This window comes from Leucopleurus acutus, assembly GCF_964270905.1.
Source record: "Leucopleurus acutus genome assembly, chromosome: 18".
NCBI lineage: Eukaryota > Metazoa > Chordata > Mammalia > Artiodactyla > Delphinidae > Leucopleurus > Leucopleurus acutus.
The window spans coordinates 65,000,274-65,015,193 of NC_139160.1; the positions used below are offsets into that span (position 1 = coordinate 65,000,274).

General features: G+C 42.9%; 1 protein-coding gene across 1 annotated transcript in view; it reads left to right on the top strand.

Moving 5' to 3' along the window:
- Positions 1–561: 561 nt before the first annotated feature.
- The window catches only part of HS6ST3 (heparan sulfate 6-O-sulfotransferase 3), a gene marked incomplete at both ends in the record, with an annotated part of 650,046 nt that continues 635,687 nt past the window's right edge, over positions 562–14,920 (top strand). The window contains one exon of the mRNA XM_082859569.1: positions 562–1,268. Within this exon, the coding sequence (XP_082715695.1) occupies positions 562–1,268 (707 nt within the window). The remainder of the gene's footprint in view (positions 1,269–14,920) is intronic.

Genomic DNA, 14,920 nt, shown 5'->3' on the forward strand with positions numbered 1-14,920 from the left:
CGCGGCTCCAGCGCCTCGCGACCTGAGGGCAGAGGCGCCGGGCGCGCGTGCGGGGCGCAGGGCCCGCGGGCGGCCGGGCCGCGCCTTTGCCCTTGGCCGGAGCCCTGGAGAGCCTCATGCAGCCCCCGAGCTCGCGGCCGCAGCTGCCCGGCTGCCTGGCTGCCCCGGGGCAGGTCCAGGACCCGAGCCGCGCTCCCCAGCGACTGAGCGCCGGCGGCGGGGTGCCCCGCGCCGCCTGAGAGCGCGCGCCGCGCCCGGGCGGGAGCAGGGAGCCGGCGGAGCCGGCGGAGCCGGGCGCCCCCGGGAGCGCAGGGCGCCCCGCGCCGCAGCCGCCACCGCGCGCGCCGGCGCCCGCCTCCCCGCTAGACTCGCAGGCCCGGCTCTGTCAGCCCCGAAGCGCCGGTGTGCCGTGGGGCCGCCAGCCAGCCGCACGCCTCAGCGTCAGGGGCATGGAGGAGCGGCGGGCTCGGAGCCGCGCCCCGGAGCCTCCGAAACTTCCGAGCGGGAGCCCGACAACGTCGCTGCCGCCGCCGCTTAGCCTGCCGGCCTGAGAGCGGGACCATGGATGAAAGGTTCAACAAGTGGCTGCTGACGCCGGTGCTCACTCTTCTCTTCGTGGTCATCATGTACCAGTACGTGTCCCCCTCCTGCACCAGCTCCTGCGCCAACTTCGGGGAGCAGCCCCGCGCCGGGGAGGCCGGCCAGCCTGCCGCCCCCGGTCCCGCCCGCCCGGCACAGGCGCCGCTCGAGGACTGGGAGCGACGGCCCCAGCTGCCCCCGCCACCCCGGGGGCCGCCCGAGGGACCTCGGGGTGCCGCGGTGCCGGAGGACGAGGACGAGGAGCCGGAGGACCCGGAGGAGGACGAGGCAGAGGAGGAGGAAGAAGAGCCGGACCCCGAAGCCCCGGAGAACGGGTCGCTGCCCCGGTTCGTGCCGCGCTTCAACTTCACCCTGAAGGACCTGACCCGCTTCGTGGATTTCAACATCAAGGGGCGCGACGTGATCGTGTTCCTGCACATCCAGAAGACCGGGGGCACCACGTTCGGGCGGCACCTGGTGAAGAACATCCGGCTGGAGCAGCCGTGCAGCTGCAAAGCCGGCCAGAAGAAGTGCACCTGCCACCGGCCCGGCAAGAAGGAGACGTGGCTCTTCTCCCGCTTCTCCACCGGCTGGAGCTGCGGGCTGCACGCCGACTGGACGGAGCTCACCAACTGTGTGCCGGCCATCATGGAGAAGAAAGACTGTCCCCGCAACCACAGCCATACCAGGTACTGTCCCCTGCCGCGTCTCGCTTCCTGCCAACTGCCACCCCCCTCCCAGCTCCCCCAAGTCCCGACCCCGGCGGCCCCGCGCTCACTGGGCGGCGTGCTGCTGGTTCCCCAACATCTTCCAGCGGTTCGGCCAGAGGCTCTAGGAGAGCGATAAGGAACCTTTGGATGGTGCCCTGGCCTTGAACTCGCTCCCCCTCCCCCCCGTCGATTCCCGCTCCCCCTCCCCCAAAGGTGATGGGAACCATCGTCGTGTGCGTGTCCTTCCTTTTGCCTAGTACGGTGTGGCCTCCCTCCCAGCCGATGCTCGGAGAACCGCGCAGTGGCCAGGAGGCCTGGGTTAGACTAGCGAGGTCGAATCCTGTACCAAAGTGCTGTGAGTGGAAACTCAAACCCGGTAAAAGGCAGGGGGAGCTGGAGGTAGAGAGGCAGGGCAGGAGTTTTCCAGGCATGGGGAAGCCAGAGACGAGTCTAGTGGCTCTTGGGTGGCTGCTCTCCAGCTCAGGAAACAGTCCTCTTGATGCCACTTTGAAGACACACGTTCAATTTCCTGCTCTACCTCTATAACCCTAATTCTGGAGATGGGCTTTGTTGCTGAGCAGCGCCAGGGTTTGGACTCATGCTGTTCTCAGCAAGATTTCCACTCTCCGCCAGGCCGATCCATCAACTCGTTCTGAAAGTATGTGTTAAATGCCTACTGTGTGCCTGGAAGTGTGGTAAATGCTAGGTGGATTCAAAGATCTAATAAGTAAAATCCCTTCCTTTCAGGATAGACTAGCTTCCTCTCCCACCCCCATCCATACCCGCTTTTAAATAGTAATGCTGCTGAGAATTAGCAAAGTTTGAAATCTTAATAGCCAATGAAACTGCATACCTTATTAACATCCTCTGAGAGATGCATGGGCTTAAGAATTTTGGTTGAATGTTCTTTCTGCCCATTGCAATTTGAAGATTAATCTGACATGCTTGCTCTAAGGACTAAAATATTAAAAGCTTGGAATACTACTTTATTGAGGTCTTTGTCTCAAAGGTTTCAAACAATTTGGTGCAAGGAAATAGGACTTTAAAAACTCAAGCTCAGCATGTTGATATCAGATAGCTTTTGCACCTGACATTATGGAAAACTTCATTTACGGGAAGCTACCCAGATTCTGGAATTCACCACCACTGAAGCATCTAATTCTACTTCATTTCTCCAAGAATGAGCAAAATTTCATTATGGGATTTTTTTTACTCTGGCAGTTTTTCAAATACTTTCTCTCCTCCTTTCCCTGTTTAATGGAAATTGCTTAGAATAAGAAACTGGTTGGACTTGGAATGAAAGCATTAGGCTCCTTCCTTAGGTTTTAAGGACTTTTTACTTTTAAAGATTTCTAATTGTGTAGTGTTTTAGATCCTGCCCTTCTATTTTAGTTTAAGACAATTTTTCAATTGATAATTACTTACAAACTTTCTACCAAAAGACATTATTATTTCATGAGAGAGAGTCTCTGCTACATTTCCCCCCAAATTGTACTTTTTGTATTTACACCTTTATGTATTAATTCCTGAATGACCCCAAAGAGTTTACTAGTCTGATTCCCAGCTTCCGTTTCACTTAAAGTAGAGACTGATTATCACATAGAAACATCTAGTGATTCTTCAGTAGGGATTAGCATTATTTTCTATCAATGTATATAAAACTGTTAGTGAATAGATGAAGATTTTAGAGGAATTAGAGATTATGGAATCTAAAAATAATTGGATTTTTGCGTAGTGATGAAATGCTGCTGCTGCTACAGACCCTGCGCAGATTACAGCAGTGAGGTCTTACTTCTATAGGAAATACTCAGTATCTCTCTGCTGTGTGATGTGGGAAAATGCCACCTTGGCTATTTGAACATATGGTTTCTATTGCACAGTCAAGTGCTTTTCTTTGTTTAGTGATGGACTCATTTCTCTCAGAATCAGAAGTTATCAGATAATCACCTGCACTGGTTTGCTTTTTAAAAAACTTATAAAATTTTGTGGTAGTATTTTTTTGGGGACCATTTTTTATAATCCTTCCTCCTCTTCGTCCTCACCCTCTCTTTCTTTCCTGGTATTCTCAGTTACTTTTCTTCTCTGGATACTTTAGGAAGGAATAGCTGTGGTTTATGCGAAGTGCCCTGCATCAAAAGCGATAGGGAAAAAGTTGAAGAGATGTTCAGCTGCACCTTCCTCACAGAGAAGATTGAATTAGTTGTCTGTCATGAGAATGTCTGTGTACGGCATTCTACAGTCAACTAGATTAGCTTGGATAATGGAGGGTCCATTTCCACAATGCAAAATGACAGATAATCTATTGCTACGTAATGGGAACAAGGTTCTACTTCAAATAGGGCTGACTCTGAGCAAAATCAAGAAGTAGATCATGTTGACTTTGGTGCCCTAGTCTCTTTGCTTTTGGTTCCCCCAATGTCCCCTCCTTCCCCACTTCTCACAGGGATCAGTGTCCTTGTGGGTCATGTTATAGGTAAGAGCAAGGGTTATCGAGTCAGATGGACGTGGCTCTTGTGCTTACTAGCTGTGTAAGTTAGTGAGCTGCCCTTTCTGAGCCTCAGATTCACCTTTAAATATGGATAATATTGGTACTTTCCTCTTAGAGGTGTTATGAGAATTAAATGAGCAAATGCATGTAAAATACTTGGTATAGTATCTGTGCATAGCATAATATGCTGGTACACAGCACTCAATACTTACTATGCAGGTGTATAGTAATACTTAAATATTAGTTGCTCATTGTAATAGCAGTATTTCCCCTAATCAAGGCCTTCTTCCACGAAAGGATGTGAGGTCAGTTCCTTAGAGCAGCTCAGTGTAAATGGGTCACCTTAATTCATAGAGATGCCATTTTATCATTATTTGTATGGAGACAGAATTCTAAGTTCAAAACATTAAGCAATAAATGGAAAATTATGGATGGCCATTTGGGCATCAGTCATTGCAGAGGACAGGATGGGAAACAGGGGTGGGAGGACACAATATAACTGAGTACACATTCTGTTGGTGACAAGAAAAACTGGTTGGAATGGTGAGAGAGGAGCTGGGAACATCTAGGACCAAAGGCAGAAGCAGGGAGCCAACTCTGGAAGGAGGTTTGTGGTAGAGCGGAAGGAACTGTCATAGGGGTTATAAGGGGCCGGGAAGGGGCAAGGCTCTGGGGCTGGCAGTTTGGGTCCAGTTTCTGACCACAGAAACTGGTTAGAGTAAGATAGGAAGCTAAGAGGAAGACGGCTTATCTGAATGACCTCTTTTATCATATTAGTGATGATTTCTTCCCATTCCTTTTCTTTCTTTTCTCTATTATTTATTTGGTAGGATATTCTTTCTCCTTATCTTTCTCCTTCCTTCATTATTGCAGTATGTTTCCCCTTTTTGTCTGCATACCCAGGTCTTTGGAAGACTCTTCTTTACCATTGTTGAGTGTGGGTAAAATCGTAGCATTTTATGGCTAAAAAAAGACTGAAGAGATAATCTAGTTCCATAATTTATATGGCAAATGGGTTATCTAATACTAAGGAGGTGTAATATGTCTAAAGTTTCCCCAGGGAACTCGTGTCTTCATTTTGATAATTTATATTCAATGTTTTGCTTACTGTTTCTTCTGTTCACTATGACAACTATCGTGGAGAGTGTTTTAAGCACCTACTGTGTGCACCTACTGTGTGATAGGTCTAGGAACACAGTTTTGAACAAATAGTGTCAGCCCTATGAGCTTGGGCCATTAGGCAAGATGGACCTTGCTCTTCTTCAATAAGTGCGTATCGCTCTCATTCTTAAAATGATGGAAAGCGATTCCATCCATACCTTTTGTAGGGTAGGATGGCAGTTGTTTCCTTTTATGACCGCATTCTATTGGTCCTGTTAGAGTGCCTGGAACCTTATGAGCATTGTGTTCGATAGGACCCTCTGTGTTGCAGACGATACAAACCTGACTCAGGCTCAATTCAGGCAGAGGGGAATTATTGACTTAATAACCAGAACACAGGAAAGATAGGGGTAGAGTTGGTTTTAAGAATGGTTGGAACTGGAGATTTGGGAACTTTCTCCCCACACCCCTTTTCATATTGAACTCATTATATCAAATTGGCTTATTCCATGAAATGAGTAAATGGCTATCAAATCTAATAGCTCCACCAGCTAAGAGGAAAGCAGGGCTTCTCTGAGTTCCAATTTAAAACCTTGGGGAATGACTCAGATTAGCCCAGCTTGGAACTTGTGACTATTCTTTCAGCCAATCAGTGTGGCCAGGGAAATGAGGGTCTCTGACCCACTTTGTATCACAGAACCATCCCATCAGTAGTGTGTATGTGTGTGTGTGTGTGTGTATCACAAGAAGGAGAGCTAGCATACAGCTTCTGGAAGACCACTGGGTTCTGCATAGTCCTTGTAATTGTGTCGATTATAGTTGTAAATAAGCCTTCAGATCTCTTTTAAAAAACTTTTAAGAAAAATTTTGAGTCAAGCTACTACTCCAGTTTATTCGCAGCATCTGGAAATCATGTCGTATGAGGAATAATTGAAGGAGCTGGTAATATTTAATATGGAGATGGGAAAAATAGGAGAGACATAAAAATTGCTTTCAAATACTCAGAGAGGGAAGATGTGGAAGGTGCAGGAGAGTTGTTCTGTATTTCTCCAAAGGATAGAATTAGGATAAGTAGGATAGAAGTGATGGGATAAGGATTTCAACTCAGAGTAAGAAAGAATTTCTTAAAATTTATAACTGTCTACAATGAGAATGAACTCTTTTGTGAAGTGGCGTGCTCCCCAGCAGTAAACATTTTAGATGTAGCTAATTAACCACTGATGTTGTAGAAGGAGTTTCTTCCTGGGGAAGGGCTTAGCCTGTGTGGCCTTTTATTTTAAGGTTCTATGTTCTAATCTAAGCTGAGTTCACAGTATCTTTCTTGTCCTCTTTCTTGCCCTGTACAGAGAAAACAAAACAACCTCCACCACACACACACGAAAGGATTATAAAAACGAGCTAGTTAATTCTCAGAGATTTCTCAGCATTTCTACCAAGGAAACTTTTAGTATAGCACAGTCTGATGGTATAGACTATTTTACACGTTCAAGGCCAAAAGCAATAAATAGGTCCTGTATACTAAAACGTCTGCTTCTTCATAATAAGTATGAAAAGGTAAGGTGAGAAAATATAACACAACTTGCCACAAAAAAGCCATAACCACTTTGGAACACCATCTGGTTATTACTTTTCCTTTAGACAGCAGGCTAAAATATATAAGGAGGCTGCAGAGCTCTGTTTCAAGGCTATCTAGAATATTATGGCCCATACTGCTTTCTAAGGGATAATCTTTTTGATGTCTCTTCTAATTAGAAATGTGGAACTGCAAAGAAGGTTAATTTTCACCATCAGGTTTGTGTGCAGTATAAAACCAAGGAGATAAGAGATTATTCTGTCTATATGCCAAATCCACTTATATGTTCAGTACAGGGTCTCTTAAAGTATTGCTTCTGGTTCAAACCACTGATATTTGCTATAAATCAGAAGGAGGTTGAACTAAACCCATTCAATTTTTTTTTTTTTTTGAGTTGTGAAGATAAAACTGGAAGTGGTAGATGGTAAGAGATGATTTATTTTTCTGCATTTTTCTTGCTGGTTACCTTGGGATTTTTGAAAGGGTTGACTTCAGAGAAATAGAAATGTTCATGTAATAATTGGAAGGCAGGTAAATTTAGCCACTAGCGATATGGATTTGCTTCATCTTAGACTCTTATTATTCCCCAAAGCTAATTATTATCGTCTCATTTTGACTAAGGACAATCAGAAGCTTATGCCATTTGAAAGTTATTTATGCTTGATAATGAATTAAACAGGTTTAATTGAGACTGGCAAATCCTAATGTGATTTTAAGAGTCATGAACTAAATTATTAGGGCAAGAAATAGGTTTAGTATGAAAACAAGTAAATGCGGAACCCAAATTAATATCTTGTAGTAATCAATTATCTTGCTTTTGAGTTTGTTAAATTATGGATATCACAGATAAGTCTCTGATGATTTTAATTGGCTAATATAACTTTGTTTTAATTATAGCTAAGCATTTGACTATGTGTTGGGAATTATCCTAAATACTTGTTGAACCTAGACAAGTGTTATTTGTTTACATCTTCCTCTAGCAAATACAGTTAGTCAGTAAACATATGCAAAGTTCCCAGTACAGAGACTGACCTATAGATGTTCAATCAGTGTCGGCTAAAAATATGCTCTATCTATGTTCTAGATTACCTTTAAAAAATATCGTCATAACTTGACAAGACTTTGGTTCTTTGAAAGATGGGATTATCAAACATTTGGTGTCATCCCTCTCTTCTTTTGTCGTGCAATTTCGAATTGTTAATAATTGCCTTTCATAATTAACAAGATGTCAACTCCCCTTGTTCACTAGAAGAGTCAAAGTAAGCATCAAGCCCAAGGTTTCTTAGAACATTCTAGAAGCTTTCTCCTCTCAGTATGCCACAGATCAGACATTCATTTGGGTACAGACAGATGTTCTTGCCTCTTGGGAAGGTTAATCTCATCATTCATTCTCACTTCAGGGAAAAATCAGCCTAAACCAGGAGCGTGAGAACTCTGATGTAGGATGGGAGGATGAGAAAAGTACCAGTAACGTAGACTCTGGATTATTACTGGTCAAAGCCCGATGGTTGAGGCGGTTGTGGTTAAGGATTGTGATATTGGAGAGTAGTGGAAGGAGACCCCGAGTAAGGAAAAAAGTCCTCAACAGAAATTGGAGAAAATGACCAATATATCAGCCCCTGAATATTCCTGAAAATCGTGCTGATGCCCAGTTTGTGAATGTGATTAGGGTCATGTTTACAGCGTGGGCTGTGAAGTCAAGGTAGCTCGATTTTAATCCAGTTCAACCACTTGCTGTCACGTAACCCTGAATAAGTCAGTTACCTGCTCTGTACTTCAGTTTCCTTCTCTGGAAAATGGGAGGAATGATAGTACTATCTCATGGTGAGTGCTAAGAATGCATGTGGCACTCTTCAAACAGAGCCTGACACAGACAAAGTCACTATTTTAATTCTCTCATGGGAGTCATCCTACACATCTGCATTGTTTTGTGTGAAAATAAAATGATATGTAAAGCTGTACTTCCCTCTTTGAATCTGGAACTTTTCATCCTGAACAATGCAAAAATGAACTTGCAAGGTGTGATGCAAAAGAAAAGCCATAAATGATAAAAGTAAATGTTAATACTCGGGATACCATGGGCACTCAGTGGGCACTTAATTAATGCTGTGAATAGAAACTTGCGTTCTTCCTTTTCTTCAGCATGTCATTTTATTTTTTATGGGATATTAATGAAACAGCAACAAAAATGTTTAAACACGTACAATTAAATTCATAAATGAAGCAGTCCTGCAGTGAAATTGAATTAGTCGCCTGTGGGCACATAAATATTTGTAGTTCATTGCTATTATTAATATAGTACCATGCTTTTTTGGTAAGTACTGGGTCATTTATTGTCAGAAGCTTGCATTTAACACCATATGTTCACAGATGCCCCTGCATTCTAGTTTTTTTATAAACATAAGAGGGTAGAAAAGCTAAACACCTTGATGTCCTCCATATTTATTTATTACATTTTACAGAGTATTTCTTTCAAAGAATTCAAGGTTATGGATGTATGACTGTAAACCTGGATGATAGCTTCTGTATTTTGTGGACTCTAATTAGGAACTTGTAGAATTGTATAGATTTTCTTAAAAAAATGAAAACATAGATCCAGAAGGAAAAGTAAACATGACTTTAAACAGAGGTATGTGGTAACTTGGCCTGTGTGTGGAAATCTGCAGGTAGGATCCATGTAACACAGTAAAGAACAAGGTGACATGTCAAGGAAGAGAGAACAGACAGTGATAATGCAGAGAGTAAATTGGAAGGATGCTACGGAGGAGGGAGAGGAGAAGGACAAAAGTAGTCAAGGTGAAGAATGAAATCCTTAAAGAACTGAATCAGAAACATGGTGATATTGAGAGTTGAGGTCAGAAATGCATCTTGTATGCAATGGTTTGTCTCATTAGTACGTTTATGGGAAGTCATCACCTATCTAAGAGGCTGTCTGATTTGCAGTGCTGGTGTATTTGAATGTGGCCGATGTTCTTTTATTTACTTATACATTATTCTTCTGTACCAGGTTGCTGTTTCAAACATTAGTAGCTGTGTTGTAGGTCCTGGCAGCAAACAGAGGTACCAGCCACCTCTGGTGTTGCCAGTGGACTAGTTACAGAGGTATGGACCGAGTAAGGGCACCGACATTGAACATGAGGTTCCTTACAACTAGTATCAAGGGAAGCAGTTAACCACCCTGGGCATGAAGTGGTGGAGCCAGGCAGGCAGTGTCAGCCTCCCATGTCTGCAGGCACCTGACAGGAGCTACAGTCTTGGAGGTAGGAAGGGCTTCCCCATAGGAGCTGTTTGTAGAAGGCAGCCACTGCTAGCAGTAAGGAGCTGAGGGGGGTGGGGGGAAGGAAATAAATACCTTGACTCCTTTCTCCTCCCACCTGTCCGTCTCCTCCCATTGTCTTCCAGTGGCTGGATTTACCTGGAAGCTAAAGGACGAGCGAGCTCCTCATTCCACATGGTTCACCAAGGCAGAGAAAGGTGGAGACTGGATTTGGGGTTGCAGGGGTAGAAGGGAGGAAAATGGAGAAGAACTTGCACAGTGACTTAAAATAGTTTGAAGTTTCCTCTAATTCATTTTATGAATGCCCAATTCAATTCTACATATGAGACTAAGAACGAATACCCTTTCTTTTAGTACCTGTACCATGTATTTTCTGTATGGACCATTAGTCTCCACCCAAAGAATGGTGGATGCAGCAAAGGACACTCAGCAGTGGAGCCGTCACCATAACAAGGGACTTTTCACTGAGTAATAAAAATGATCTTAGATTTGGGTGTTTTGTCCCCGTAGTGCTCCAGAATTGACTGGTGATAGTGACACATTTGGACAGTTGGATCTGTATTTTGATACAGAGTGGATAATATACATTTTATCAGTATATTTTATCTGTGTGAGGTACTTTATAAATTTGAAGTTATATAACAATATTAGTTAAGACATGACAAAATAATTTGCAAAACTGGCTCTAGTTTGCAAAGGCATATTCACGAGATGAGATGCTTTCTGTTGCTTAGATTTTCTTCCAAGAACATTAAGCACATTAAAAATAATATTAATGTGGCTTTAAGTCACTGAAGGTAACAGGTGAGGGAAGAAAAAAATTATATCACACTTGAAACTATTCTCATGTTTTTAGTTTTAATTTTAAAGGACTTTTGAAACACTATTTCCATCTTTATTTGGGGGGAGATAGGATGTTCTTGAAAGTATATATTCATGCAACTTTGTATAAAACATTATGAACCTGGAATCTCCTAATATTAGATACTGAAAAATAGTTAAGTGAAGTTGGTATCTGAGAAAACTCCGATAGAAAAGATAAGAAAAGAAGCATCGATTCACTGCTTTAATTTCTAGAGTCAAAACTCCGTGAACAAGATGCTATTCAACATATGAATGACAAAAGCAATTTTGAGTGCCATGTCTGTACCTAGAACATCCATTGGGATTGGGGCACATGTGTTCAATTCGTTTCTCCCATCTGTAGGAGGGGATTTTGAGTTGCTGGGAACACCGTCATCCATGAAGAACACAGCAACCTCCGTCCTCTTTCACAGCCCTTCTTATGCACAATACTTTTTTGTTGTTCTCTGGGACAGCATTTTGTGACAAGGTTAAAGTCAGCAATAGTGTGTAAACAGGAGGGTCATCTTCAGGCCCTTACCTCCCTATGAAAGTTACTTGCTGCGAGAAAATGGCCTTAGGGAATTGTTTTCTGCTGGCTATGAAAGGTATTAGCAATAAGGAACCTGCACTCTGTTCAATTAGATTTAAGTCCAGTTAACTTAAAGATTCTGGGAGAGGTTTCAGAGAACGTTTTCTTTCCCATGTGGCTTCAGCGAATTTGTCGTTGTGCCTTTCATATAAGCCACGAAAGAGGTGGATTAATGGATTATTCTATTTCTAATATTTCTATTTATAAACATTTCTATCAGTACTTCTCTTGATAAATAACTATTAAAAGTATTGTGTATAAAAACGTTGGGCAACACAAAGGAATTTAGCTACATTGGAAGTGTCAAGTTGATTACCTGATGCATTTTTAGTCTAAAAATATTTGTCAACTATCCTGGTCCATTCTTTGTCTTTTAAACTCAGACTTAAGCCTACAATACAACACGGTAGATAAATTTCTTTGCTTTGAAAGTTTTATTCTCCTAGTTCCTTATGTGTGCTGTAAAGAATAATTAATGTAATGAAAAAATCAATATCGTGTATAAATTATTTAGGCTTTACTATCATTGTAATTTTCTCTTCAACACTTATTGATCAGCAACAATTCATTTGTTAATTTCTTCCTAGTAAGATATTCATTGTATTAGGCCTGTAGTAGTGCTGTCCCTGCACTTTCACAAATAAGTCATGAATTACTAATGATACATGGGACAAGTTAACCTGCTCGTGAGTGCTGTGAGATGGAAAACAGGCAAGGGCAGTCATTTGAGATGCTGTCCTGTAGAAACCTTGTGTAGCCGGACAACTGCTGATAACTAAATGGGCAGACTCTTGCAGGATATTAATTTGTACTTCAAAACTTAATGTGAACCTATTTTTCCAGGTAAAAAATGGTCTTAGCACTGGCTGATTCTGTCTCAGCAGCATTTTCTAGATCCAGTAAAGCATAGAGGCAAAGAACCTAAGTTCTGAAACCCAGCTTTGGGTTTAAGTCCTGACTCTACCATGTATTACTATGTGACCTCGCACACATTGCGTGCATTCTCCAAGGTCTCAGTTCTCGATCTGTAAAATGGTGATAAAACATTCCTACCTGGTGTTAGTGTGGGTTTGCAACCTTGGGGACTCCCCTGGTGAAATGTGAAGGTAGCTCCGTACACAGAGGGCAGGGAGGGACGGAAGAAAGAAGCAGATCAGTCCAAGTGGGTAGGTGGCAGGTGTAGTAAACAAGGGAACTTACACATGAAGGTAGACCTCTGCACCCACCTGCTAGAATCTTAGGAGTTTATGTAGAGGTTTTAACGAGGTTCAGGCATGTAGGCTCTCCAGGTGGTCTCAACAGCACCCTATTCTCTCAAGGCTACGTTCTGGAAACAGCTTCTAGTGTGGGAATAGTAGATGGAGCATTCGTTCCAAGGACAGGGGAGTGGGGCAGGAGCCTCCGATTGCCCGAGCCCGCTTTTGGGTCAGCCAGCTGTTGCATCCTTTAGCTGACCTCCTCCAAGAATTAGCGATGAAGATCATATGAGTTAATGCACAGAAACAATTACGTGTGCATATGTTTCTTTTTTCTTTTTTTTTTTTTGCGGTACGCGGGCCTCTCACTGCTGTGGCCTCTCCCGTTGCGGAGCACAGCCTCCGGACGCGCAGGCTCAGCGGCCATGGCTCACGGGCCCAGCCGCTCTGCAGCATGTGGGATCTTCCCGGACCGGGGCACGAACCCGTGTCCCCTGCAACGGCAGGCGGACTCTCAACCACTGCGCCACCAGGGAAGCCCCCATATGTTTCTTTTTCAATTCAATTATAACTCCCTCCACGATTCTCTTGTTTGGGGGAATATAATAGTGCTCTGAATGTGTTGGTTATTAAATGCCATTTCGACTGTTGTCCACTGGATTACTTTAGGGGAGTGGAAAACATCTGAGACCTTTTGGAAACCCAAAGAGATTCAAGTCCAAACTGCCAAAATTCATGGCAAAGAGAACATTTGCATCAGTGAATTTGGGCCAGGGAGGCAGATTGGTATCCTGTGAAGAGCTCTAAAGTTTTGATCAAGCAGCCGGGTTTGAATGTAGGCTTCCTCATTGATTTGTTTACTTGTTTATTGTGTGGCTTTCCTGCCAAAATTTAAGTTTCCTGAAGATGGTGACTGTTTTGTTCCCTTCTGCATCCTCAGTGCCTAGAATAGTACCTGGTACATAATGGCTGTCCGATAAATGAATAAATGAAAACAAGCATAAATAAATCCACAAATTTATTGGACAATTTGGATAAGAATGTATGTCCTATCTCTTTTTTTAGAGTTGTTGTGGATTAAGAAAATGCCTACGAAGGTACTTCGTAAAGTATAAAGTACTGTACAAATTTAAATTTACATTGACAGTGAGAATTCTTTTGACATAGAATGGAAAAGGAAGGTGAGTTGGATTTTGAAAGTGCAATGCATAGATAATGCACCTTTTATAGACATCTTCAAAAATTGGGAATGACAAAGATGCAGTTGAAAAATATGCAGAATACACATGCAGCTGAACAACTTGTTAAAGGAATGAGCAGTTTCTTTTAGAACAGGACATAATAGATCTTAAAAGACTTGTCAAAATGTATAAGTCTTTTCCTTAGACCATCAGGAGACCTTTTTCTCCAGGGATTTGGCACAGATCAAGGTACGAAAGTTTTCTTTCTTTTCCATGGCTTTACCCTTTTGGGAAAGTTATCCAGGAGTTAATATTTTACATTTTGTATTCATACTTTTTCATTATTTTCATATGGCTATAAATTATAGCTATCAGTTAATACTGTGTCATGACAGTGAGCTCAGAATGTAACTCTTCTTCATTTGAGCTGATTTAGGATGTGATAATCCACTGAGCTGTTCACTACGTAACTTGATTTTGCAGCTAATTATGAAAAAAGAATGGAAAATAAAATCTTCCTGCGTCTAGAGTTTGCATTATAATACATATCTGTTAGGAGAATATTTTTCCCTGGTAATGAGTTAGTTTTTATACATGAGGCAATGCCTGGCCACTTCCAGGAGGATATATACATTAGCATGGGCAGAGACCTAGGAGCACACCTAGCTCCTGGGCTAGGGTGGAGTCTCGGAATAAGACTTTCCATTCAGTAAACCTATGGACAACCGTGAAAGGGTTGTTGATGACTGTGGTCGGAGTCCTCAGAACTGAGGCTGGTATTTTCATTTATGGAACTCTTCTTAATCTTAACAGCAACCCTAGGAGACATAGAGACGTATCTTCATTTTAAAGGTGAAGAATCTGAATATAGGTGTTAGGATGCCATCAGCTGCATTTAGCAAAAACGCTTCAAATTGCCTGAATAAGACATTTAAAATCTCATAACAAGCCCAGAGGGAATTGGTTGATTCTGCCTTAGTCACATTTTCCAGATCCAGGTAAGCAAAAACATAAATCCTGAAGCCCAACGATAGGTTAGATCCCAACTCTACCATGTAGTGCTACGAGACTTTGCACAAATTGCTAAATTCTTCAGGTTTTTCATTGTGTGAAACAGTAATAAAAACATTCCTGCCGGGTATCAGTGAGGACGATTGTGTGAGTCAATGCACACAGACGTTTAGGAGAATAGCTGAAGCACAGTAAGCACCTATTAGATGTTAGCTATTGTTATTGTACTGAGGACCCAGGTGGTTTTACTCTGCCACCCTGCGCTTGCTGACTTGGGCCGTAGGATGCCTCCCTCATGGTTGCGAGAAGTCTACAGCTACCCAGGCAGAATTTCCTTGCCAAATGAACAGTGACTACAGTGGAAAGGGT